Raw genomic sequence first — 26,811 nt, 5'->3', positions numbered from 1 at the left:
TGGTCTCCAAGCTCAATGCAATAGTTGTCTGTGAGTGTCTGCAATTGTCTTAGACAGGTGCTGACACAGCTTCTGAGAGGACAGCTATATCTTGGTATCAGCAATAGTTTTGGGGTTTGATGTCTGCTGATATTATAGATCCCATGATCCCAGTTTCTGAATGGCCTTTCATTCAGTCTCTGCTCCATTTTTTGTCCCTGTTTTCCTTTAGACAGGAACAATTCAAGGTTAAAAGTAATGAGATGGGGAGTAGCACCTTCCCTCAACTGGGAGCCATGCTTTGGATGAGGGTGGTCTCTTCGGGTTCTATCTCTTCTATGTTCCTTATTTCAGCTTGGGCCATCTGTACTGGGTCATGGGAGTGCCCCACATTTTTCTATATTTCTTTCTTTCTTTCTCTTTCCTTTTCTTTCTTTCTTTTTTTTTTCAGGACAGGGTTTCTCTGTATAGCCCTAGCTGTCCTGGAACTCACTCTGTAGACCAGGCTGGCCTCAAATTCAGAAATCCTCACAAGTGCTGGGATGAAAGGCATGTACCACCACTGACTGGCTTCTTTCTTTCTTTTATTCTTTCTTTTTATTTTAAGAAAGGTTAAAACATAAAATATTTTGAACCAAAAATTATGTATCCATTAGAGTGATAGAGAGACTCCCATGATGCCAATGTGGGAAACTGTCTTTATACCACCAGTTTAGGATGAAGAGGTAAACTGATGTCTCTAGCACTGTCAGAGCTAACTCAGAAGCTTAATGCCTTAGTGGCTGATGTGATGATGGTGAGGAAGTTTTATAAACTTTCTTGAATATATACTCTTTTCTGACTGTTTCTCCAGGAGCTTTCTTCCCGAAGACCTGAGAGAATGAGTGTTGAGACCCCACCCAAACTCCAGAAGCTGGCAATTCAGGCTCTGGTGAGAGATGAGGCTTTGGCCATGTCCTCTCTGGAGGAGCTCCCCTTTGTACTCTACCCAGATCTGTTCAAGGAGGCCTTCATTGGCAGACAAACCAAGCTCATAAAGGCTATGGTGGCAGCCTGGCCTTTCCCCTGTCTCCCTGTGGTGGCATTGATGAAGGGGCCTGCATTGGTTACCTTGCATGCTGTGCTAGATGGAGTAGACATGCAATTGAGGAGAGAGTTTTACCCCAGGTAAGCAATATTCAAGGACTGTATGAGGGAGCCTGAGAAATACACAAAAGATATTGCCAGGGAGATTGGCTCTGTCATTTGTGGGTCAGATGCTTCTGATTGCATCATCATGCACAGGTAGAAGGTTTTTGAAAACTCCTGTTGACTAGTAAGACAGTTGGATATGAATTAGAGTTGAATGTGGACTAGAGTAGATGTAGCCTCACAGTAGAATGAGCCTATCTCTGGCCTTTTCCCAACCAATAGTTATGTGAGTTAGAAATAACATTTACCTTAGTGAAAAGTACTCAAGTATACAGAAGCCTGGGAAATCTTTTTCACATGCCAGAGACTTCCTTGGATATCAGGTACTTAAAAACATAACTTACAAGGAAGGAGCGCTGAGTTTAGATCTATGTAGTAAAAGATGATTCTGGGTTTGGTGATGTTCCTATGTTTCACCTGCAGGAGAGCGAAACTACAGGTTCTCGATATGAGACAAGTAAACTGTGCATATTGGAAAATAAGGGATGAAGCAGGTGACAGTGACTGTTCAGCAGAGACCTTGGACGAAAAGCAAGTAGTGAAGGTCCTTCCCAGATATGCAGTGAGGCAGCCTCTGAATGTCATAGTTGACCTAATCTTCACTTCCCACCAAAGTGAAACAGAAGCATTTTTCTTCAGTTGGGCCCAGCAGAGAAAGGATTCCCTACAATTGGGCTGTACCAAAATGAAGATCTGGCCTCTGCCATTCCAAATTACCAGAGAAATCTGGGATATTTTTGATCCAGAGTCCACCACAGAATTAGAACTGACTGTTGACTGGACTCTATACAGCTAACACATTTTGCTCCCTACTTGGGGCAGATGAAGAATCTTCACAAACTCTTCCTGGCACCTCCCAACAAGGACACTTACCCTATTATCAATATAGCAAGAATCACAGAAGTCAAGTTTGTCAACAGGATTATTTCTCAGTTTTCCAAATTCAACTGTCTCCAGCATATCTACCTGAAACGTGTCCATTTTCTCAGAAACAAGATGAATCAGGTCCTAGGGTAAGCAATAATGGAGAGCTGGCTCAGCTACCAAAGCAAATCTCTCTCTCTTAGGGATTATTGGTGCATGATGCCATCCAGTCACTAGGAACAAACATTTACATACTCATAAGAATATGGATGTTATGTCTTGTTTCTATGCATACTGAGTTATACAAGGGAAATTTTATAAGTTAAACCAGTGTCTCAATTGAGCACTCATGAAGTAGAGATGTGATTTGGGGTAAAGAGTAGGTCATATCTAGAAAGGATGTTGTAATTCTTCCTGAAATCAGGCCCTCCTAGTCAAATGGGAAGGGAACAGAAAGGGGAGTATGTAGTGGGTACTCACTAGCACAGTGTGAACATGAACTATATGCTCAGATCTCTGAGAACAGTCTTTTATATTCCACCATTTCCCATGGGTGAAATGGTTTGAGCCCAAGTAGTGCTGAGTGCATGGGACAATGGGTACAACTTGGGCTGTAATTGAGAGTAAGTATGACTGCAGAGGGAATGATAAAATGCAGATTCAATGAGCCCACAGCAAATATTGAGATCCTGGCAGGACTTCCTTGTGATGGAAGTTCTTCTGTGTGCTCTCTTAGCTTAGGGGTTGAAGCAGTTTTCAGCTTGAGGGTGAGGCCAGAGGATGAACTGCTGAGTTGTCATGACTGAGCAGTTTCCAAAAGTAAGCATCATAGATGATGAACTTGAGAATTTTGTCAAACTGACCATGGGGCACCTAGCTCCTTATATTACTTTGTACATACCAGCAAACCCTATACAACACCATTTGCCAGAACTAACCCCGTGGTCTCTCCCTAGGTGCCTGAGGATGCCCTTGGAGACCCTCTCCATCACTCACTGCTAAATTTCACAGCCAGACTTGGATTTCTTATCCTGCAGTCACAGTCTCTTTCAGCTAAATCATCTGGAAATAGGAATGGCCTTATATGCTTTTGATCTTACGCATCTGAGAGGGCCCGTAGAAAAAGTAGTAGACACTCCTGAGACTCTGGATTTGTCATGGTGTAAGATGAATGACTACCAGCTCAATGTCCTTCTACTTGCCCTCACACAATGCTCTCAACTCAACAAGATCAACTTCTACAACAATAACTTCTCAATGCCCATGCTTACGGACCTTTTGCAGCACACAGGTAACGGGAGCAAGATGAATGAGGAACAATACCCTGCCCCTCTGGAGTGCTATGATGAGTTGACTCATATCTCCACCGAAAGATTTGTTCAACTGTGTCGGGAGCTCATGGCAATAAGGCAGCCAAAGAACATCTGCTTTGGTACAGATATCTATCCTACATATTATAACAACTGTGTCTATGGCCAGGGGCCAAACTTTGTGCTTGTTGGCAGCAAACATAAATGCAGGTCTTTGGATGTAAATAAATGACAGCCTTGGGACTTGTGACTTCAGACATTACTCATGGTTGAAAATAAAGAGATGTACAGTGACTGTAACCCTGGAAGCTGAGCTTGACATAGGGAACTGTCAGATAGATGGTGTTAACAGGGGCCTTGTGGAGTCAGAAAAACACTTTGACATTTATAGGTGGCTTCTCCCCAGATAGTCTATATAGATAGATGTCTTGTGTCCTTACAAACTTAGATGATAATCTTTCTGGGGTCTTTGACTATAACCAACATCAGTACCATGTAAATGGTCAGGAAGGTTCAGTGGGTCCAGGAATGGACAGACACTGGTGTTTTTCATGAGTGAAGCAAAAGTTCCAGGTGAAATTGGCATGTAGAAAATGACAGTTGTCATGACACATTTTTCCTTGTCCCATGCCTGGACTACATGTACAAGACTCTTGTGTGGCTAAGCAGTTATGTGCACAAAACATTTAAACTAAAGTGAACAACATAGACACAAATCCTTTGAATGAGGATTAAAAGGATCAGATGATTAACATCCAGTAATTTCAGACCACAAGGTGCCTTGGACCCATCAAAGGTTCCTAAAGGAAAGAAGACAACACAGGGCAAAATAAACAGGCATTCCAGTCTGGCTTTGAAGTCTTGATCCTTTTGTCATATGCTTTAATAAGATTACTACCGGGAACTTCTATATGCAGACTTTATGTCACATGTCTAGAGAACCTTATTCCTGTGGAGTCCCAAACTCTGTGAAGTATCCATACTGTACATAAAGGTGTACAGTAATATGAAGATCCCTTTGCTACATTGTAAGTATTTTCTAAGTATTTACAAAAGAATGGTATTTTAATTTTTCAGTTGTTAAAAAAAACAAAGCTCAAAAAGCTTTCTTACCCTTGTCATTATACCCCTTTCAGTATAGTAAACCATCAATAAAAGAATTTATTGTTACTCAATATTTATTGAACACTTAGACCATGAGTGTTCTCTTTGTTAAAATATCATTGTTGTCTGAATTGAATAATGTATCTAAATTTAAGGACTCTACAACAAATGCCCTCTGGAGAGAAATCAAAGTGAACACATTTGATGCCAGGCATTGTCCCGACCCGCAGGACAGTCAACAGGGTTCCTTTAAGCCACCTAGAGGAAAGGCGATGGGGTGACAAGACACAAGAGAGAGAGAGGCCGGACATCCTGTCTAGTTCTGATCAAGCTGTCAAACTTTAATTTTCAGACAAGTCAATATAAAGGGAAGCATACAAGGTTTGGGAGGGGTAAAGGGGGGAACAATCTCAGGGGGTTGGCATCATTTCTAAGAAACAGTTTCTCATAATTTCTGGTAAAGCTAGTTATTGATGTTGGAATGTTGGCATGATAAAAGAGGGGTCATGAGGCGGTGAAGTGGAAAGGGGTTGCTATAGTAATGTATCTACAGATGAACTTCAAAGGGAGGGGGTTTTGAGATTTATGTAGGAACAGTTCTTGGCATGGAGATCTAAGTGAGAATGACTCCTGGTATCGAAGTCTCCTGGCATTGAGAGCCAGGTGGGGATGGCTCCTGGTATGGAGAGTTCTTGGCACTGAGTTCTGAGGATGGCTCCCGGCAAGGCATGTCACAATTCACAATCTTGGGAATGTGATTAAAGTTATTTGATATCACTAGGACACAGGGACATTTAGTCTGACCTAAGGTACAAATGAAGGCTGCTTCTTTCTGACATCCTCCACAACCTATCTCCCTGTCTGTATGTTGGTTGTCTGCCCTTGTTCCTTGGGACCAGTGGACTCAGCTAAGATTTGCTCACAATAAACATACTCAGACATTCATTAAACAAACATCCCATAGATTGAGAGGCTCTTCACAGGTTAAGATCACATGCTGCTTTTGCAGTGTACCAAAGTTTGATTTCAGTTCTAATTAAACAGGTCACACTCAAAAGGGACTCAGCCTTCATCGATAGGAACCTTTTTTATGCGCTGTGTGGATCTTGGCTAGCAAGCATGAATCCACGTAATACACATATACCTGTACACCTAGCTGATGAACTCTTTAAATAAAAAAAAGGACTCTATGTTACAAAGAAAGGCCCAATAAACCAAAATGAGGATGATAATTGTGTAGTTCTCTGAAAAGAGCATGTAGAGGAGTTTCATGTGTGTCCATTGAGCTCAGTTGATGAGAAATAGTGTAGGGTGCTCTGGGCTGCAGAGTTTGTGCTACTGCACCATGGGTGAGTGGGAGAAAATTAAGAATTTGTCAATGTATAACATTTATTCCTGTATTTTATGTATATCCCTGTTCTATTTGCACGAATGCTTAAACTTCAGAAAAAGGCATCAGAACTCTGTATCAATGGTTGTGAGCTATCAGGTGGTTGTCTAGAATTGAACTCACGTAGTATGAAAGAACAGCCTGGGTTTTTTTAATTACTGAGCCAACATCTCTTCAGGCTCATGTTTCACTCTCATGAATCCAGAATTTCAAGGAATCATGTGTCTATTTTGCATAAAACCTTACCAGTTTGTACATGTGTTTGGTGATGGTTTGCTTGTTGGCTTTTTTATATAGTAATGTAGATCTCCCAAAGCAATTCCAATGCCCAGGGTCAGTTCAAGAAAGGCCTGGATGTACTTCACTTCATAGAGTGTTCATATATCCATTCACTGGATCTGTGAACACCGTTAAAGAGGGTGTAGTAATATATAACAATTATCTCAGCACCATATAGATTGAGACTAAAGAGCAGAAATTCCTTATCATTCTATGTACTTATCTGAACACCTAAGATGAAAATTCAAGAAACTTCTTGACATGTAGCTAGTTAGAGTCCCTCAGCACTTCTGGTCTCTCTTGGCTTCATCTTATCCCTGCTCAGGATTGGGAAAGAAGCTGTGAAAAGTAAGAGAGAACCAAAATAATAAAATGTCTTAATGATTTTTAGTCTAAATTTTAAGCATATATTGATAAGAGAAGAGAAAGAAAAATGTGCAGAGGAGGGATGGGCAATTACCATACATTCCCAGAATCTATGAGGCTCACCTGCCACCCTTACCTAGATTGTTTCTCCAAATAAAAGGCCTACCCTCTGACCTTTCTTTCTCTACCCCACCTCTTCTTTGCTGCCAACTTTTCTCTCTTCCACTTCAATAAACCTCTGACCAGATGGAACTTCTTTGGCCTGGTGTGGTCTGTTTGGATGGCACCTGTGTTATTAATACAACATTGGTACCAAAGACTTTGGGAATTGCTACCCAGAAGAGCTGCTGAGCAGCTGCTGAGAACCAAAATGCTGCCTCTGTTTCTCCTTCTCACCAAGAAGCCTACCCAGAGCCTACTAGCTCAAACTCTCCAGACACCTCCCCTCATGCTGTGGCAGCTGCAGGTCGCTCCAATCATCATGGATTAGTGCTGAGCTTTACTCTACCTATAACTTACTCAGAGTACATGTTCCTTTCTTGCTGAGTGAACATTCTCTCTCTCTCTCTCTCTCTCTCTCTCTCTCTCTCTCTCTCTCTCTCTCTCTCTCTCTTCTCTCTCTCTCAGACTTAAGCCTATGATTTCTGACCCCTCTTTTTCCCCCCAGACAGGGTTTCTCTGTGTAGCCCTGGCTGTCCTTGAGCTCACTCTGTAGACAAGGGCAGTCTTGAAATCAGAAATCTGCCTGCCTCTGCCTCCCAAGTGCTGGGATTAAAGGCCTGCACCACCACCGCCTGGCCATTTCTGACCTCTTAAGGAAAAAAAAAAAAACTTCTTTGTCCTACCTCTTCTCCCTTTAACACCCCTATGCTAGCAGTTAAGAAACCTAATGGTACCTATCGCCTGGTTCAAGACCTCAGGTGAATTAATTCTTCTCCTGAGTTTGCCTGGTCCCTATCCATCCTGTTATGGCTAACCCTTATATGCTTCTCTCCACTATCCCCTCATGAACTTCCCATTTCTCAGTCCTAGATATCAAGGATGCATTTTTATTTATCCTTCTAGATGTGTAGTCATAGAACATATTCGCCTATTTCTGGACAGATCCTGACACCCACTGATTTCTACCTAACTTACCTCAGGGATTATGAGATAGCCTACACCTGTTTGGCCAGGCCCTGGCTTCTGAATTATTCTTTTTTTATCTCTCCCTAAATCTAGGATTTTGCATTATATAGATGATGTCCTTCTCTGTAGCTCCTCAATAGATATTAGCCAAGCTGACAACTCTCCTCTTCTAAATTTCCTTTCGAGTTGAGGCTACAATGTCTCACATTCTAAAATCCAACTGTCCACTCCTCAGGTCACCTATTTGGGACTATTACCTCAGTTTACAAGGGCATTATCTTAGATACAAAGAATCTGAGTCAGTCTCTATTTTTTTATTGATATATTTTTAATTTACATTTCAAATGATTTCCCCTTTTCTGGGTCCCCACTCCCTACAAGTCCCATAAGCCCTCTTCCCTCCCCCTGTTCCTCCATCTACCCCTTCCCGCTTCCCTGTTCTGGAATTCACCTATACTCTTGCACTGAGTCTTTTCAGAACCAGGGGCCACTCCTCCATTCTTTTTGGACATCATTTAATATGTGGATTATGTCTTGGGTATTCAAAGTTTCTAGGCTAATATCCACTTATCAGTGAGTGCATACCATGATTGATCTTTTGAGACTGGGTTACCTCACTTAGTATGATGTTCTCCAGCTCCATCCATTTGTCTAAGAATTTCATGAATTAATTGTTGCTAATGGCTGAATAGTACTCCATTGTGTAAATATACCACATTTTTTATATCCATTCCTCCGTTGAAGGACACCTGGGTTCTTGCCAGCTTCTGGCTACTACAAATAGGGCTGCTATGAACATAGTGGAGCATGTGTCCTTATTGCATGCTGAAGAATCCTCTGGATATATGCCCAGGAGTGGTATAACTGGGTCGTCAGGAAGTGTCATGCCCAGTTTTCTGAGGAACAGCCAAACTGATTTCCAAAGTGGTTGCACCATCTTGCAATCCCACCAGCAGTGAAGGAGTGTTCCTCTTTCTCCACATCCTCGCCAACACCTGCTGTCTCCTGAGTTTTTGACCTTAGCCATTCTGACTGGTGTGAGGTGAAATCTCAGGGTTGTTTTGATTTGCATTTCCCTAATGATTAATGATGTTGAACATTTCTTAAGGTGTTTCTCAGCTCTCTGAAGTTCTTCATGTGAAAATTCTTTGTTTAGCTCCGTACCCCATTTTTTTAATGGGGTTATTTGGTTCTCTGGGTTCTACCTTCTTGAGTTCTTTACTTTTACAAAGGAAGAGATTTTTATCATTCCTAGGAATGGCTAGCTTTTTATGTTCCTGGGTTTCTTCCTTTACCCTCCTTTCTCACCCCGTATATGAGGCAGCTTTAGGCCCCATCCACGAACCTCTTCTCAAACCTGTTGCCAAGCTGTTTCAAAAGCCTCAAAATAATTTCATTAAGCCTTATATCTCCTGGAAAAGGAACCTGACTCATCTTTTTTCCACTCCATTTAACTGAAAAAGAGGTATTTGCCCTTGGAGTCTTGGGTCACCTACTGGGACCCTCTTTTGTACCTGTAGCATATTTGGGGAAACAAACAAACAAGCTAGGTCTAACCATCCAGGGATGTGTACCTTGTATCTATACCTTGAGAGTCAAAAACAAAGAAAACCAACCAACCAAACAAACAAAGAAACAAAAAACCAAATCAAAACAAAAAAAGCCTAAATTTGGGATTACCTATAACTGTCTTCTTTTCTCATAACCTTTCACAGTTCTGAACTTACAAAGACTTAGAGACTCTACCACCTCCAAGGGTCGTTATTTTCAGGTAGCACTAATAAAAGACTCTACATTCAACTTTCCAACATGCCCGACTCTTAAAATTTCCAATAGTCTTCCTTGACCAAATACTAGCCACTCCCTATCTATATCTCCTGCACTGAAATTTTAGAGGAACTTTTTAAAGGAGGACACATTGCCTCAAGCCATGTATACCTGGAACACAGATGGAAGCTCCTTTCTGTATGAAGGGGCCAGAAAATCTGGTTATGCCATAGTGTCAGACACCAATGTGGTAGAAGCACAGGCTCTTTTTGCTCCTACCAGTAATCAACATGCTGAACTAATAGCCGTTACCTGTGCCTTTCAACTGGCACAGGAACAATACCTCAACATCTACACTGATTCCAAATGAGCTTTCCATATCCTTCTGTCCCATACTACTATCTGAAAGGAGTTAGGGATACTTTCCACAGGAGGAGCAGTAACTAATGCAAACCAAATTATGGCCATGCTAAAGGCCTTCCATCTCCTCACAGCTATTGGGATTATCCACTGCAGATCCCACCAGAAGGATGATTCAATTGTCTCCAAGGGAAACAACCAAGCTGATGAGGCAGCTAGCACTGCAGCCCTTAGGGGTCTAGACTCATCTCACCATTCTCAGGAGATCCTTACACAGCAACTCACTTCCCCACCTTCACCTCCTGACACTCGTTAAACTCTGCCCTATCTTTACCAAATCTTTCATCCTAGAAGCCAAGCATTGTCTTATTTGGTTAAGATCCATCTACAGTCTGCTCTTGACGATTTAAGTTTTGTAAAATCTATCACTGATTGCAAAATCTGTCAGATGTCAGACTATCTCAAGGTATCTCAGCACCCCTCTTCCTATCCATCAGGTGAGAGGTTCCCTTCCTGGAACTGACTGGCAACTTGACTTTACCCATATACCCACTGTCAAACATGCGAAATGCCTCCTTGTCTTGGTGGACACCTTCTCAGAGTGGGTGGAGGCATTTCCCACCACTAACAATAGGGCTCAGTCTCTTATATCCTTATCTGAGAGATCTTCCCCAGATTTGGTTTTCTAGCCTCCCTACAGTCAGACAATGGCCTTGATTTTACTCCCCAAATTTCTCAAATTTCACCTAAGGTCCTAGACATCCCCTAGCATTTTTATATTCCCTAGCACCTTCAATCTTCAGTTAAGGTAGAAAGAACAAACTGCTCTTTAAAAAAAAAACACACTTGCTAAGCTGTCACAGAAACTTCTCTTGATTGGGTAAAACTCTTACCTTGGGCTCTTTTCAGACTATTATCTCTCCCTAAGAAACCTATCTCACCCTTTGACCTTGTGTATGGACATCTGGTCCTAATTCCCAGTCTTTCACCTAAATACATTCTCCTCCCAGACCATCTACACACCCCATTTCTTTGTCACCTCAATTTTCTCTTATGGAACTTTGCTGACCACCATGTACTTTAGCCACGCACTTTCTCCTGTTAACTGCCTGTCAACATTGGAGACCAAGTTCTTCTCTTTTCTCCAGACCATTGTCCCTCACCCCTCTCTCCCAAATCACAGGTCCCTTTTAAGGCAATTTTTGTGACCCCTACAGCTGCTAAACTTGAGGGACTCTCTCATCGGGGCCACCTGTCTCAACTCAAACCTTTCATCCCTCCACCTAAAAATGTCTTTTCTTCATGCATATCATGACGGGACCATACTCTCTGTTTTGTTTTGTTTTGTTTTGTTTTGTTTTGTTTTGTTTTGTTTTGTTTTGTTTGAGACAGGGTTTCTCTGTGTAGCCCTGGCTGTCCTGGAACTCACTTTGTAGACCAGGCTGGCCTTGAACTCAGAAAACTGCCTCTGCCTCCTAAGTGCTGGGATTAAAGGAGTGTGCTACCAGCGCCTAGCAGGGACCATGCTCTCTTAAGCTCCGGAGGATGTCAAGACCACCCACATTATCCCTAATCCCAGAAAATGGGATCCACTCTGACAGCGAGATTGACCTCTTTGGATAAGACATGAGTTTCTCACCCTCACCCTCCTGTTCATTTCCATCCATGGTAGCCCTTACCTCTGGAGACTTGAGACTCAAGAAACCCCTACAGATAACAGTCTTTCCAAATAGTGTCAGGGAACTGCCCCATAGCCGGATGCCAGGAACTGATCCAAATTGCTATCATCCCTATATCTGTTATCCCATCTCCATATATTATGATATCTATACTTGCTTTCTCTTTGACCAGACAAAATATTATTGTAAAAAATGGCCAGATAAATATGGAGACTGCCCATATTAGTCTTGCCAGATAGATATGCTGGAATCACGGAACAATCATTTCTTTTACCACAAGACATTTTTTTTCAACATGCAAGACCCATGGGATTCAAGATAGGAGTTGCTGGTAAGCGCTACTGTAAAAAAAAAAAAAATTAATCCAGGTCCCCAGTAAGTGATGTCCACATCAGGGAAAATATGTCTCAATTGTCCAACCATTAGATATTGGAAAAGTAGAGAACGTAATTAAACATTCATTTGACACCCTTGCGTCTTTGATATCACCCCTCATAAATGGCACTAATTTGTCACTTTGCCCTTTTCTTTAGACCTTAACCTCAGCATAGCAACTCCTTAATGTCACCAGACCTGGTCCATTTAAAGATTGCTGGCTATGTGTACCTCCTGGAACTAATTCACAATTACCTCTCATATCCTCTCCAGTGATACTGCCAAGTAATCTTACCTTACCTTTTGTCAGCTGCCCTGACTCCAATGTAGCCACGACTCCATACCTTTCCTCCAGCCTTGTTTTTAGTGTGGCAAACTGTTTTAAGACCTCTGGGACACATTCCATAGGAAGGCTAAGCAACCTACACTACAATAGTACACCAACCCTTGATATATTGTCTCTGCCACAATGCCCTGCCGTCCAGAACACGTCCGTTCTATGTGTCACTCAGATATATCATCCTCTACCCACCAGCAGGTCAGGAGTTTGCACATTGGTAATCCTTTTCTCTTAACTAGGAGTAATCCAGGGAAATGAGTCCCTGGCAATCCCAGTTGTAGATATGATAGCTGCTCAACATTAGAGGGCAATTCAGGTTGTGACACTCTGATCAACTGGATCAAGAATTGCAGCGATAATATATTTTGTGATCCAATATAATGAGTTCACTTCCAAGTTTGAAATTGGCTTTCAAAAAATGTGTGAAACTCTGCTTAATATCAAGAAATAGATCGATTCTTTGGCAGCTGTGGTGCTTCAGAACTGATGGGGGAGGGACTAGATTTCCTAACAGCTAAAGGAGGTAATCTTTTCCTGTTTCTCCAAGAAGAAGGCTGTTTCTATGTCAACCAATCCAAGATAGTGAGAAATAAAATCCTGGAGGTACAATCAGACATACCAACTTTCAGGGAATGAGAGTCCTCCAGTTCTGGGGTTTTCAAAAACCCAATATGAAAATGGATCCTCCCTTTCATAACCCCTCTCCTAGTCATCTTCCTGGTGTTATTATTCACTCCCTGCTTCAGTTTTCTTGCTTCTACATTCCTTCAATAACAAATACAAACTTTTAATCAGTTCCTGTTACAGGATTGCCAGCTGTTGTCCACAGAGGAGCAGCTGTTCACAGAGGAACCTGATGAGAACATTTACTAAGTGGTCCCCAATTGTGAAAGTCAGCTTCACACCAAAATTAATGACCCCATAGACAAGGAAGCTGTTCTTTAGGCTGTCATTTTGTCCTATTGATGCTATCCTTTTCCTTAAGGAGTATTTTCAGTTTCATGAGGCCCCATTTATTGTTGAATGTAGCACCTGAAATATGAGTGTTCTGTTGAGGAAGTGATCAGCTCTTACAATGAGTTAAATAACTCTAACACTATTAATAATATTCTGCAAACAGGAGACTAGCATAAGTGTCCTTTGAGATGTTTCATCCAGCTACTGATGGAAATAGATGCAGAGACCCAAATCCAAATATTAGACAGAGTTTGGGGAATATTGTTGAAGAGGGAAGTAAAGATGGAAGGAGCCAGAGATGTCAATCACACTACCAAACAACCCTACAGATACAAACAACCGAGTCCCATAGATGTTCACTGAGACTGAATTCCTAGCCAGAGTCCTTGCATAGCATAGACCTAGGCCACCTAGAAATGTAACAGTTCTACAGCTTGGTCTTCATGTGGAACCTGAAACAATAGGGGCAGAGGATGTCTCTGACTATTGCCTGACTTTGGACCACTTGTATGAAGTATCCAATCAAGTCCCCTAGCAGTGGGCGATTTGAAAATGGCAGTTCTCTGTCCTCTGTCTCTGTTCTTCTGTTTATCTGTGGCCCATTCTAGAGTCTCTGGGATCATGGGACACACTATGTCATAGATGAAAATTTCAGACAATTGACAAGAAAAAAATTAAAAATAAATCCAATTAATGTGTCTCTGACATTATGGGTTGAAATGACGCCATAGGAATCTAAGAACAAAAGCAAGGGAAGTATTACAGCCACCAAATGGGCCTTCAAGGAATCAGTAGACTGTCCATGGTTTGTTTTGTCAGCTAAAGTATTCGGTCTGTTCACATTTTCCATTGTGTAGTTTGGCATCTTCAATAAATGTTGACCACTCCAACAGGTCTGACAAAAGAAAGAAAGAAAGAAAGAAAGAAAAAGAAATTTAGTCTGGGCAAGTGTAGCAGGGATGAGTCACATGATAATTCAAGTATGGAAAGCTAAACACAAATAAAATGGGCAGATTCCTGCTTGCTGGTGCTGAAGACCCCTGCTGGGAGGAATACATGCTGCTCTGAGTCATAGAGAGCCAGAGAATGGAAGCTTCCTACTTCTTGGGGCAGATATTGATTGAACTGCGAATTTGTAAAGGTGGGATTATTTCCTTTTTGGGTAGATTTATATACAGAGTTTGACTGAATCATATGGGCATTTTGCCAGTGGTTTAGAGCTAGTATATGGAAAACTTGCTCACTGACTCCAAGCAGAGAGCAGTGATATTTGTAAGCTATGAACAGGTATTAAAAACAAATGACTGTAGCTCTGAACAAAGAGCATAACAGATAGATGGTATAATATAGTCTACAGGATATTCATATTGTTTTATTGTGGGTTCCTAAAGGATTTTTGGGTTAATATCCTGGCATGACAAAATAGAACTGGCCTGCAAATAAGCTCATACAGTATTGGTTTAGTTTACTTCATTTGTTTTGAATTGGTTTATTATCAAAATGGGTGGGGTTATTAGTTTTATGGTTGTTTTATTATCCCTCTGGAAGAGAAGGCAAGGTACAAGTTTTCCTGGTTGACGACTAAAGGATATTCTGATTTGGGAGAAAGGTTTTATCTTTGCATTTTTAGAAAAGGTGTTTAGACTCTGGACAACTTCCAGATTTATATGGATTAGATATGACAGATGGAGACCCCCTGAAGAACTAGATTCAAGAGAATCAAACAAAATGAAAACAGGTAATGATTATTTGTGCCATTCTTCACATGGCATGAATGAAGACATATGATTGGAGCAGAATTTTATCCTAACTAGTCTGAACACCCTACCGAGACTAATAGAATCCATACAGATACCTTGATGATACTAAACTTTTGATTTAACATTTGTATATTACAGAATGCACAGCTTGGTGAGTTTCTTTGTCTGACATGCTGAACTGACCTGCTTCAACTCCTGATTTCATGAGCTTTCAGCCAGACCCAGTCAGGACATAGACATCAGAGACTACAGCAACTGTTGGTGTGGCCTTCTTGAGGCCAACCAATTTACTCATTTTCCCTAACCCTTACCCACTTCAGTATATCTCAACAACCATATTCTGCAGGAAAAAGTTATGAAGAGTTGTCATTACAGTTTCCTGGGCTTGGGGGCTAGAGATGGTTAGTCTTAGGTTGTCTTTCTGGGGAATTTATTAATGATCAGACTTTAACAAGATATAGCTAGAATTGATTATGTAGCCATAATCTCATTTGTTAGAAATCTTCATAATAGTTACTAAGTAGAAGTTATAATTTCTTATATACAGACTTTATTTTGACACAGAATCAAGGTTTTCATTGGTATAGATTTGTTCTATTAATACAAAAATTTCAAAAATATAGAGTAAGAACCAGTCCTTCTATAAATGTCATTACAAACTGATCTGAAATGATTATGAATATGAAATAAGTGCCAGAATCCAAATTCTTGGCTGTGAGTTTTTTGCTAGGTTATTTGCAAGATATTTTATTTAGAAATAGCTAAGAGTAATTAATGGACAACAGTCCAGATTATCTTACATAGACAGATAGTTTAAAAAAGTCAGTAATCCACAGAATGTGTTATTTAATGTTATTTATTCATTTGTTGTTGAGACACGTCTGCTCCTAACAGCACCCATTTTTGGATTGAAAAACAAAAGTGAGCATCAATGGAGTCGTTCCAGTTGTGGAGAGAAAAGCAGTAGGCAAGAATGGCCTCAGTTCATCTATAGACATGTACAATTCATGAGAGGACACAAGTTACAGGATAGGTGAGCTTAGTTCTACCCAGACAGAATAAGCTAGTCCTTAATATTTCCTGTTTCAAAGGTCTGTCAGATGATCCTGGGCCAGTAGGCTGAATACTGATGCTCCAACTTCCTGACATACAAGGGCTGTATAGATAGGCATCTGTCTCTACAGCTTGTCTCAGTTCTGGAAGCCTCCTATATTTTCAGATAATATTGTTTGTTTTTGAATTTCCGATGGGATTGAAGACTAGTTATAGTCTCATAGACAACCCAGACTATTTAACATTGAAAGAATATATTTGAGAGGATAGTTTGCAAATAGTATACAAGAAAACCAGGTCATAACAGATTTGGAATTATAAGCCTCTTGAGAATTAGGATAGATAACAGAGTATTCTTTTTAATTGACAAAAATGACGGACTGGATATTTAAGTAAGTGTATCATACACTTCATACATTACAAAGTGGTTTAGTGGTGTTCAATTTATTTTTTGAGAGGAAAGAGCCTTATCATTGGATAAAAGGGGAGAAATTTGGATTGTTGTCTATATGCAGGTATAGTACGCAGAAGATAAGGCTAGATACTGTGGTGGGGCAGTAGATAAAGAAGGTAGTCTGTGGGGCCATGGATGACAGTTTTAGTGATGGGAGAAGTAGGGAGACACAAGGAGAAGGAAGATGGAAGAAGAGAAAGATGAACCAGAACTATGTGGCTTTAAATAGCTACAGGTATCTATGAATAATTACAGAACAATTTGTTTAATCTAGCCAAGCAGTTTATATCAGTATTTATTGGCTTTGATGTGATTGTATGGTCATTTTGTGGGTTGAGAACTTACTGATATAAATCTGACTGATAAATTGAAAGCCTTTAGAATTTTAATTTTAACGGGTTATTTCAGTATCACTTTTTCCAGGGACAGCATGAACCACCCTGGATCCCTGTGATATTACAAATCACAGATCAGTTGCCTTCCAGTCCAAGTCACACCTTGGAAAGGCTTCCCAGCTACAAGTTTGGACACATGTCCTTAATCAATTTCCTTAAGACTGAGGATTAATTTAGCTATACTGTTTTCTTTCCATATTAAGTAGAGAATAACTCCTTCTAGGTCTGTAAGAATTCTGTTAGAATTTAATGGGAATTGCTTTGAATGACTACATTGCTTTTGATAACATGGCTTTTTGTACTACATTAATCCTCTGATTGCAGGATCATGAAACCTTTACGTCTTCTAAAGGCTTCTTAAATTTAATTTATCAGAAACTTGAAGGTATTTTGCTTGCTCAGATTGTTACACCAATAAATTTCATATTATTTTTGCTCTTTTATAGGGTGTTGTTTCCCTAATTTCTTTATTATACTGATTATCATTTGTGTAAAGGAGTGCTTTGAATTATTTGAATTAACTTTCTATCTAGCCACTTGGAAAAAGGTGTTTATCAGCTATAGCAGTGCTTTGGTAGAATTTAAACAGTCTTTTGTTTCTACTAAAGTCCCTCTGTGAATAAAGATTCTGTGGTTTCTTCCTTTTCAACTTGTTTCTCTCAATTTACATTATTTTAGAGCTCTAGGTAGACCATGAAATTCTATATTTAATATGTAGGGAGTTAGTGGACTGCCTTATATTGTCCCTGACATTAGTGGACTGCTTCACATTTCTTTCAACTTAATTTGATGTTGGTTATCAACTTGCTGTATATTGTGCTAATTGTGTTTATGTATATGGATTTATCCCTGGGCTTTACAGCACGTTTATCATGAAAGTGTGATGGATTTTTGTCAAAGGAATTTCAGCAGTTTCGTCTTGGTTTCTCTTTATTTGGAATCTGGAAACTGGGGAACTGCTGAGCATGTGGAACTTTAAAAATTCAATTTTGCCATAATAGACAAGCACTCTGCCCTGCACGGCTTCTTACATTGTTTTTATCCTTTTTCATTTTTTTTTATTCTTCTTAAGTCACCTTCAAATTTTCCTTAGACAACAACAAACACTTTGAGTGGTAAGAAGCCACTGATGACAGTGTAGACCTCTGTTCATGTCATTGTAGCAGAAGGGGATGTAAATATGAAAACTTTGAGATTTGCTGTAATCATACTTTGCTTGTTCAGACATACAGTGGCCTAGGGAGGAAAAGGAAATATCTGCAGCCAAAGACAGCACACCGCAGCCAGGAATGAGCTGGCAGTGGGCCACACTCTCTGACTGGCACAGTCCTATTTGTTAGGAACCACAAAGAAGAGCCCTACACCATGCCTAGTGGGCCATGTAGGCAGAGAATAGATGGCACCTTGGGAGTCTCCACTTGCTCTGGCTTCCTGGAACGAATGGTGTTTTCCAGAAGCAGATCATTGGATCCACATTCTTCCTACCCCTGACTTTGGATGGGAGAGAAATAAAGAGCTGGTGCCTTAGAAAGCTCCATCCAGGCTCTTTGCACAGACTCCCTGCACTTCACATACAGAAGATGGCCATCTTATTCATCCAAGACAACAGAAAACCTTTCAAGTCCTTTGTGTGGTAAAGTCACTGTTCTGGTTTACAGAATGGATCCAAGTTACTCCTTATTCTTATATAGCATTTCTCCTCTCTCATACCTGCTGAATAAGGTGTGACCTTGCTTATAATGGGTGATTTTATAACCTTCTTTGAGGCTAACGTGCCGCTTTCTGGTGACCTTCTAGGATAGGGTCTTTAGTTTTCTGTTTTGTGTGTACTTCTAGCTGTAATGTTTCAACAAACAGTGGTTTAAAGTCCTGGTCAGTTTGTCCACTGACATCTGGGAAACAGATAGAGTCTCTTTGGTCCACAAGTGGAAGAAGCCCACGGAAGGGTATGCTCTCCTCACATTTTCCCGTCTCCAAGCACCTTCCAAAACAGCTGCAAAGACAAGCTTTTTTCCCACTGTTGCTGAGCTCCCACTAGGCCTTTGGGTTCAGAGAGGACATTTTTCTCTATATGGATTAACAATAATACATTCTACCACAACGTACACAGAAGAACTGTACTTTACACATAAAGAGCAGATTAATCTGTTGAGTCGTTTTAAACCAAGGATTCAATGGCATCTGTAAACTGACACTGTTAAATAACAATTCTGTAAAGGATATGGACCTTCTTCAAAGTGAAGCCAATGTAAAGAGGAAAGAATGAGTGGAATGCTCTCGTGTACGATTATAAGAACATTTTGAAGAAGTGGATGATACAGGGTCTCTCAAAAGAAGACTTCAGAAAGTCTTTCCAAATTTTATATTTTCTACTCCCTTCTAAAGAAGTATCTCTTTCCTAAGATCCTACTGTCCAAGCCCTTCCAACATATCTCCAAGACTTTTATGCAAAGGAAACATTCATGCGAATATGATGTCTAAAGAGAACATTCCTTGCTTAGTTTTAAATATTACTGATATGTAGACAGTGCCCTTGTCACATAGAATTCAGAAATTTGCTCACTACACTGCTGTGACTTCTGAAAGCAAAAGGCATGGATGGGACACATCTGAGCACTGATAGTCTTTTTTTTATTGGCTATTTTATTTATTTATATTTCAAATGTTGTCCCCCTTCCCAGTTTCCCCTTCATAAACCCCCCATTTATTCCCCCTCCCCTTTGCCTATATGAGGGTGCTCTTCCACCCACCCATTCCCTCCTCGTTGTCACCTCTAGCATCTCCATAGGCTGAGGTATCAAGCCTCCACAGGACAAAGAGCTTCCCCTCCCACTGATGCCAGAAAAGACTCTGCTACATATGTATCTGGAGCCATGGACCCACCCATGTGTTCTCTTTGATTGATGGTTTAGTCCCTGGGAGCTCTGGGTGGTCAGGATAGTTGATATTGATTTTCTCCCTATGGGGTTGCAATGCTTTTCAGCTCCTTAAATCCTTCACCAAAGTCTTCCATTGAGGTCCCCAGGGTTCAATCCAATGGTTGACTGTGAGTGTCTGCATCTGTATTGGGATAGTTTTGATTTTGCTTTGCTTTGCTTTGTTTTATCTGACTCACATTATAGCATCTTACTGACAAGGGACTGTAAGTCACCTACCAGGTATAAGGAATTTCTCTCACACATTCCAAAATATATTATCTTAAATTGGTATTTAATGGTTGTGTTTTAATAAAATGAACCGTCATGAATCTCTTATGAGAAGTATTGGCAAGAAACATCCCCACCGCTAAACCAAATGCAAGCAAACAAAAAACAACAGGCTTGTGATGGCTAGGAAACCAGGGCATTCAATGTAATTTGATGTTCCCTCACACACTGGCTTCTCAGCCAAGAGCAGAAGTTGAGGTCTTACCAGGATGCTGAAGTCATGTCTATGTTAAGTATCTTTAACATAGACATGTTTGATTGAGTGTAACGGAGGATGAACTGACATGATCAGTAATCTCTTCTCCACTCACTTTCTGAGAAACCTTCCCTGAAGCTACACAATAGGTTTATGTACTTGCCAGTAAGGGATGCTTCTGGTGGATCATACAGTTCATTGGTTGTGACACAGATTGCTGAGGATTTAGACATGATAACTACTTACAACAGGGCAACAGATCAAAAGCATTACCCAGATGGGACTGGAGAGATGACTCAGTGCTTTAAGAGCTCTTTCTGATTTTGCTAACACCTGATATCAGTTCCCAGCACCCACTTAGACAGCCCTCAACCACCTGTAAATCCAGCTCTGGGAATTCCAACACCTGGCTTCCACAGGCTCAAGCACAGGCACATGTGCTTACATATGCATACACACATACACACAAACTTTTAAAAGATTTAAATATATAACTAGAAACCTGGCTCTCTGCAATCTTTCCACACTCCTGTCCTTAGTATGTGGGACTTGCTTTAGCATGAGACCTGTGGTCATAACCTTCAAGGATGTGAAAATAAATTATCTCAAATAGGTTGTCCTTTATAAACTAGAAATCTTCTAATGAGGAATGTAAGGTGCTGGGTGACAAAGGGCCTTGCTAGCTAAACAGCCCTTTCCTGAGAAGTGTGTCCTCTTTTATCTAAGAAGGATATTGTCTGTGAGAGAGGCTGAATCTATTATATCCCATCAGAATTAATGAGTCAAACGAGTTTGCTCAACATCTGACCAATGTGACAGTTATGCTTACCTTAAGCCATTGATCTCATTTCATGTATATGCATCTTTTTATTCTTCATGTTGGTAATTAAGCAATTTGTACACTATCATCACTGATATTACTCTAGACTACTTATTGAATTTGCTCTATTGACTGCTTTATAAAGGCTTCAAGGACACAATGTTCTTCAGCCCTCCAATACTTCAGATTATCCCACTTGATTGGCATCTTCCTTATTCAGCATATTGGAGGCCTCCCTCCCTGCTTCCCCATCCTTCTTCCAATACCCTAGACTTATTTCTGTCTATGAAAAGGAAAAAAATCCCATCTCCTTTTCACAACTAATTATTAAAATGTAGTGTTTTGAGTACTATTTTAGAATATAGACACTCTCTGATTTATGAGATTTCACGTAAGAGCTTTTGGCTTTATAATGGTGTAAAGGTGATTTTCATACATTAGAAACTACTTTAGACTTTAGCATTCCTGGTGTAAGAATAAGAAACGAAGGAGCCTTTCATGGTGCTGGGCAGCCTTATAGAGCCGTAGCACCATCAACCTCCTGAAGATCAATGCTCTAGTGTTCTGTGCTCCTGAATAAGGACATGTAGTAGGCTTAGCTTACTAAATTCATTTCCTACTTATGGTACATCTATGCTACAACCTCAGGACAGGTTAAACTTGAAAATACATCTAGTGTTCCTTCTCTATTTCCACAGGACACTGCTGGGCTACCCATCCCTCACTTTACCGTGAAGTATCTTCTTAATACCACAGACTATCTTCACAAGTTCTTTCCCACTACTTCAATGAGTGTGCCCTCATTCTGTTTGGGCAATATCTCTTCCTTACCATTGACCACTGTCAGGTTGCATATACTGCTCTCTCCTGAGGGCAGGGCACCTGTCATTCATTCTATGTGCCAACGGGGTTTCTCCAAGTGCCCAGTAAACTAAATCTAATTTGGGAAAGCATAAGAAAAAAGACCTTTGCTGGCTTAGGTATCTAGATGAAGTTATGCGCTTGAAAAAAACAACCAGGCAGCTGAAATGATGCTCTCAAATGTGGCCTCCTCTTCCTCTATCTTCCCTCTCCCTCTTTCTATCTTTGCTCCTCCTCCTCCTCCTCCCAGCCCCTCCCCTCCTACCTTCCTGACAGCTTCACTCACTTCCTTTACTGTTCACCTCTCCTTCCACTGTGTGGATTCCATTTAACTTTCAATATCTTTCCATGTCCTGAACATCCATAATGTAACTTCTTCCTTTCCAACTTGATAACATGATAATTCAAAGTCTGCCCCTTGAGAGCAGGTCTCCCAGGAGTGCTGACACACCAAAGAACACATGTGAGACCACCACTGCTGCCCAAATACCAGGCTCAAGTGGGAGTTGCCCAAAGCCCACATGACCAAGGAACTTTGTAGCAGCTGGGAACAGGATCCTTCCTGTTTCCATCTGTGCTCCAGGGTTGACCCTGCACCAAAACTATTTGCACCCCAATCCCACCCAGAAAGAAAAGAACTCTCAGGAGTGATGACACATCTAAGGCCACAGGCTCACAGACTCACAGGAGGGACAACTCCAATCCCTCCTGGAAAGAGGAGATACACATGAACAGAAAAGAAACCTATGGAATTCCCAGTAGATTAGGCCAGAAAAGAAATTCCTCCCATTTCGTAATAATCAAAATATCAAAGGCACAAAAAACAAAGAATATTAAAAGCAGTAATGAATAAAGGTCAAGTAACATATAAGGCAGACCTATCACAATTATGACACAGTTCTCAACAGAGACTCTAAAAGACAGAAGATCCTGGGCAGATGCCATACAGACCCTAAGAGAACAAAAATGCAAGTCCCGGCTACTATATCCAGCAAAATTCTCAGTTAACATAATGGTAAATCCAAGACATTACATGACAAAAACAAATTTAAACAATACCTTTCCACACTCCATCCCTACAAAGGATAATAGATATAAAGTACCAACAAAAGGAGGGGAACTACACCCAAGAAAAAACAAAAACATAATATTCTTTCAACAAACCTAAAAGAAGATAGCCACAAAAACTTATTTCCACTTCTCACAACAACAACAACAACAAACAGCAAGCAACAATCACCATTCCTTAACTTCTCTTAATACCAATGGAATAAATTCCCAATCAAAAGACATAGACTAACAGACTGGATACTTAAAGAGGACCCAGAATTTTACTGCATACTGGAAATATACCTCAGTGACAAAGACAGACACTACCGCATAGTAAAAGGCTGGAGAAAAAGTTTCCAAGCAAATGGTCCAGAGAAACAAGTTGGAGTAGCCATTTTAATATCAAATGAAATTGACTTTCAACCAAAAGTTATCAAAAAGATGTGGAAGGAGATTTACTAGTCATCAAAGGAAAAAAAATCTACCAAGATATACTTTCAATTATGAACATCTATGCCCCAAATGCTAGGGCATCCACATTCATAAAAGAAACTTTGATAAAGCTCAAAGCACACATTGAACCTCATACAATAATAGTGGGAGACTTCAACAACGCACTCTTACCAATATACAGATCAGGGAAACAGAAACTAAATAGAGACACAGTGAAACTAACAGTAGTTATGAACCAAACATAAAAATATACCTTCTTCTCAGCACCTCATGGTACCTTCTCCAATATAATTAGTCACAAAACAAACCTCAGCAGATACAAGAACATTGAAATGATCCAATGTATCCTATCATATCTTCACAAATTAAACCTAGTCTTCAATAACAACAAAAACAATGGAAAGCCCATACACACATGGAAAATGAATAACTCTACTCAATGATAATTTGGTCAGGGAAGAATTAAAGAAATTAAAGACATTGTAGGATTTAATGAAAATGAAGACATAACATACCCAAACTTATGGGACACTATATATGCTTATTGGTTATGATGTTTTGTGCTGTAATAGAAACCCTGACTTAGACACCAACCCAAACTCAATACCTTCTATCCCAAATTTTCCCTGCCTACAAGATATCTAGCGATAAAGATGGAACAGTGGTTGAGGTAATAGCCAACCAATGACTAGACAAACTTGAGACCTACTCCATGGAAAAGAGCCAAACTCCGACACTTTTGATACTTGGTTTCACTTGAGGACAGAAATCTAGAAAACTGTCATGTGAGAAGCCTCATCTAGCACATGATGGGAAAAGATGGATATGCGCAGTCAAATATTAGGCAGAATTCAAGGAGTCTTATGAAAAAGGATAGAGGGAGTAAGATGGTTTCAAGTATACCAGAAGGAGACCTACAGCGGTCACCTGGACCTACTGGAATTCACGGAGACTGAACCACAAACCAAAGAGCATGCATGGTCCAGACCTAGGCCTCCTACAGATATGGAGCAGATGTGAAGCTTGGTCTTAATGTGCCTTAATATCCTTAATGGTCCCCTAAAATCCAGAACTGGGATTGCCTCTTATTGAACTTTGTTGCCTTCCTTTGGAACCTTTTTCCCTAACTGGGTGGCCTTGTCTGACCTCAGTGGGAGAGGATGTATTTAGTCTTGAGGAAACTTAGGGATCCAGGGCAGAGTGATATCTGGTGGGGTAGGGAGTGGGGACTTCCATTTCTCTGGGGAGAATGGGAGCAGGAATTGAGGGAAAGGGTGAGAGGGAAGGACTGGGAGGAAATAAACAGGGAGGATATGATCAGGTAGTAAAGTGAATAAATAAATGAATTAATGAAAACCAAAATAAATGAAAAATAGGGAGTAAGATATGTGTAACATCATTTAAACTGCAAACTGGATAGACACATTTTCTCCCTGAAACATGTTAGCAACATATGTTTTCATGAGCCACTTTTAGCTTAATTAAAAAAAATCATTCTGGAATAACAAAAAACCCAGGAAACCTAAAACTATTCTCAACAGTAAAAGAACTTCAGGGGGATTCAGTATCCCAGACTTTAAACTTTACTACAGAGCAATAGTGATAAAAACTGCATGGTATTGGTACAATGTCAGGCAAGCGGATCAGTGGAATAGGATTGAAGACCCAGAAATGAACCAACACACCTATGGTCACTTGATCTTCGACAGAGGAGCTGAAAGCATCCAGTGGAAAAAAGATAGTCTTTTCAACAAATGGTGCTGGTTCAACTGGAGGTCAGAGTGCAGAAGAATGTGAATCGATCCATTCTTATCTCCTTGTACTAAGCTCAAGTCCAAATGGATCAAGGACCTCCACATAAAACCTGACACACTGAAACTAATAGAAAAGAAACTGGGGAAGACCCTTGAGGACATGGGCACAGGGCAAAAGTTCCTGAATAGAACACCAATAGCTTATGCTCTAAGATCAAGAATTGGCCAACAAATTTGGCCATAATGTGTGATACTAGACAATAAAAGAAATTTAGGGAGGGTCCTGAATTCATTTCAACATTATACATCCATGGACCCTAAGTCATTAGAAGCAAAGATAGAAATCGCTTTAGCTTTACTGTAAGTCCATAAGAGATGCCTAAAACAGAAAGCATCAGAAAACGAAAGTGTTATATAGGTCTTTCACTTGTTTGGTTAGAGTCACACCAAGATATTTTATACTGTTTGTGGCTATTGTGAAGGGTGTCATTTCCCTAACTTCTTTCTCAGCCTGCTTATCCTTTAAGTATATAAAGGTTACTGATTTGCTTGAGTTGATTTTGTAGCCAGCCACTTTGCTGAAGTTTATCAGCTGTAGGAGTTCTCTAATAGAGGTTTTGGGGCCACTTAAGTATACTATCATATCATCTGCAAATAGTGATAGTTTGACTTCTTCCTTTCTGATTTGGATCCCTTTGACCTCCTTATGTTGTCTAATTGCTCTAGCTAGGACTTCAGGAACTATATTGAAAAGATATGGAGAGAGGGGGCAGCCTTGTCTAGTCCCTGATTTTAGTGGGATTGCTTCAAGTTTCTCTCCATTTAGTTTGATGTTGGCTACAGTTTGCTGTATATTGCTTTTACTATGTTTAGATGGCCATCTTGCCAAAGGCAATCTACAGATTCAATTCAATCCCCATCAAAATCCCAACTCAGTTCTTCATAGAGCTAGAAAGAGCAATTCTCAAATTCATCTGGAAAAACAAAAAACCCAGAATAGCTAAAACTTTTCTCAACAATAAAAGAATTTCTGGGGGATTCAGTATTCCAGACTTCAAACTTTACTACAGAGCAATAGTGATAAAAACTGCATGGTATTGGTACAATGTCAGGCAAGCAGATCAATGGAATAGGACTGAAGACCCAGAAATGAACCCACACACCTATGGTCACTTGATCTTCAATCAAGAAGCTGAAAGCATCCAGTGGGAAAAAAGATAGCCTTTTCAACAAATGGTGCTGGTTCAATTGGAGGTCAGCATGCAGAAGAATGCAAATTGATCCATTCTTATCTCCTTGTACTAAGCTCAACTCCAAATGGATCGAGGACCTCCACATAAAACCTGGCACACTGAAACTAGTAGAAAAGAAACTGGGGAAGACCCTTGAGGACATGGGCACAGGTCAAAAGTTCCTGAATAGAACACCAATAGCTTATGCTCTAAGATCAAGAATTGACAAATGGGACCTCATAAAACTACAAAGTTTTTGTAAGGCAAGGGACACTGTCAAAAGGACAAAATGTCAACCAACAGATTGGGAAAGGATCTTCACCAACCCTAAATCCGACAGAGGGCTAATATCTAATATATATAAAGAACTCAAGTAGGTAGAACCTAGAGAACCAAATAACCCCATTAAAAAGTGGGGTACGGAGCTAAACAAAGAATTTTCACATGAAGAACTTCAGAGAGCTGAGAAACAACACCTTAAGAAATGT

At 40.4% G+C, this 26,811-nt stretch overlaps 1 protein-coding gene across 1 annotated transcript; it reads left to right on the top strand.

Moving 5' to 3' along the window:
- Positions 1-859: 859 nt before the first annotated feature.
- On the top strand, positions 860-3,576 carry LOC127696322 (PRAME family member 25-like). The gene is given in 4 exon segments (XM_052198902.1): positions 860-1,146; positions 1,594-1,955; positions 1,958-2,183; positions 2,991-3,576. Coding segments are annotated over 4 exon segments (1,461 nt in total).
- The last annotated feature ends 23,235 nt before the right edge of the window (positions 3,577-26,811 follow it).

Source organism: Apodemus sylvaticus, chromosome 11, assembly GCF_947179515.1.
Source record: "Apodemus sylvaticus chromosome 11, mApoSyl1.1, whole genome shotgun sequence".
Lineage (NCBI taxonomy): Eukaryota > Metazoa > Chordata > Mammalia > Rodentia > Muridae > Apodemus > Apodemus sylvaticus.
This window is presented reverse-complemented; position numbering and strand designations above follow the sequence as displayed.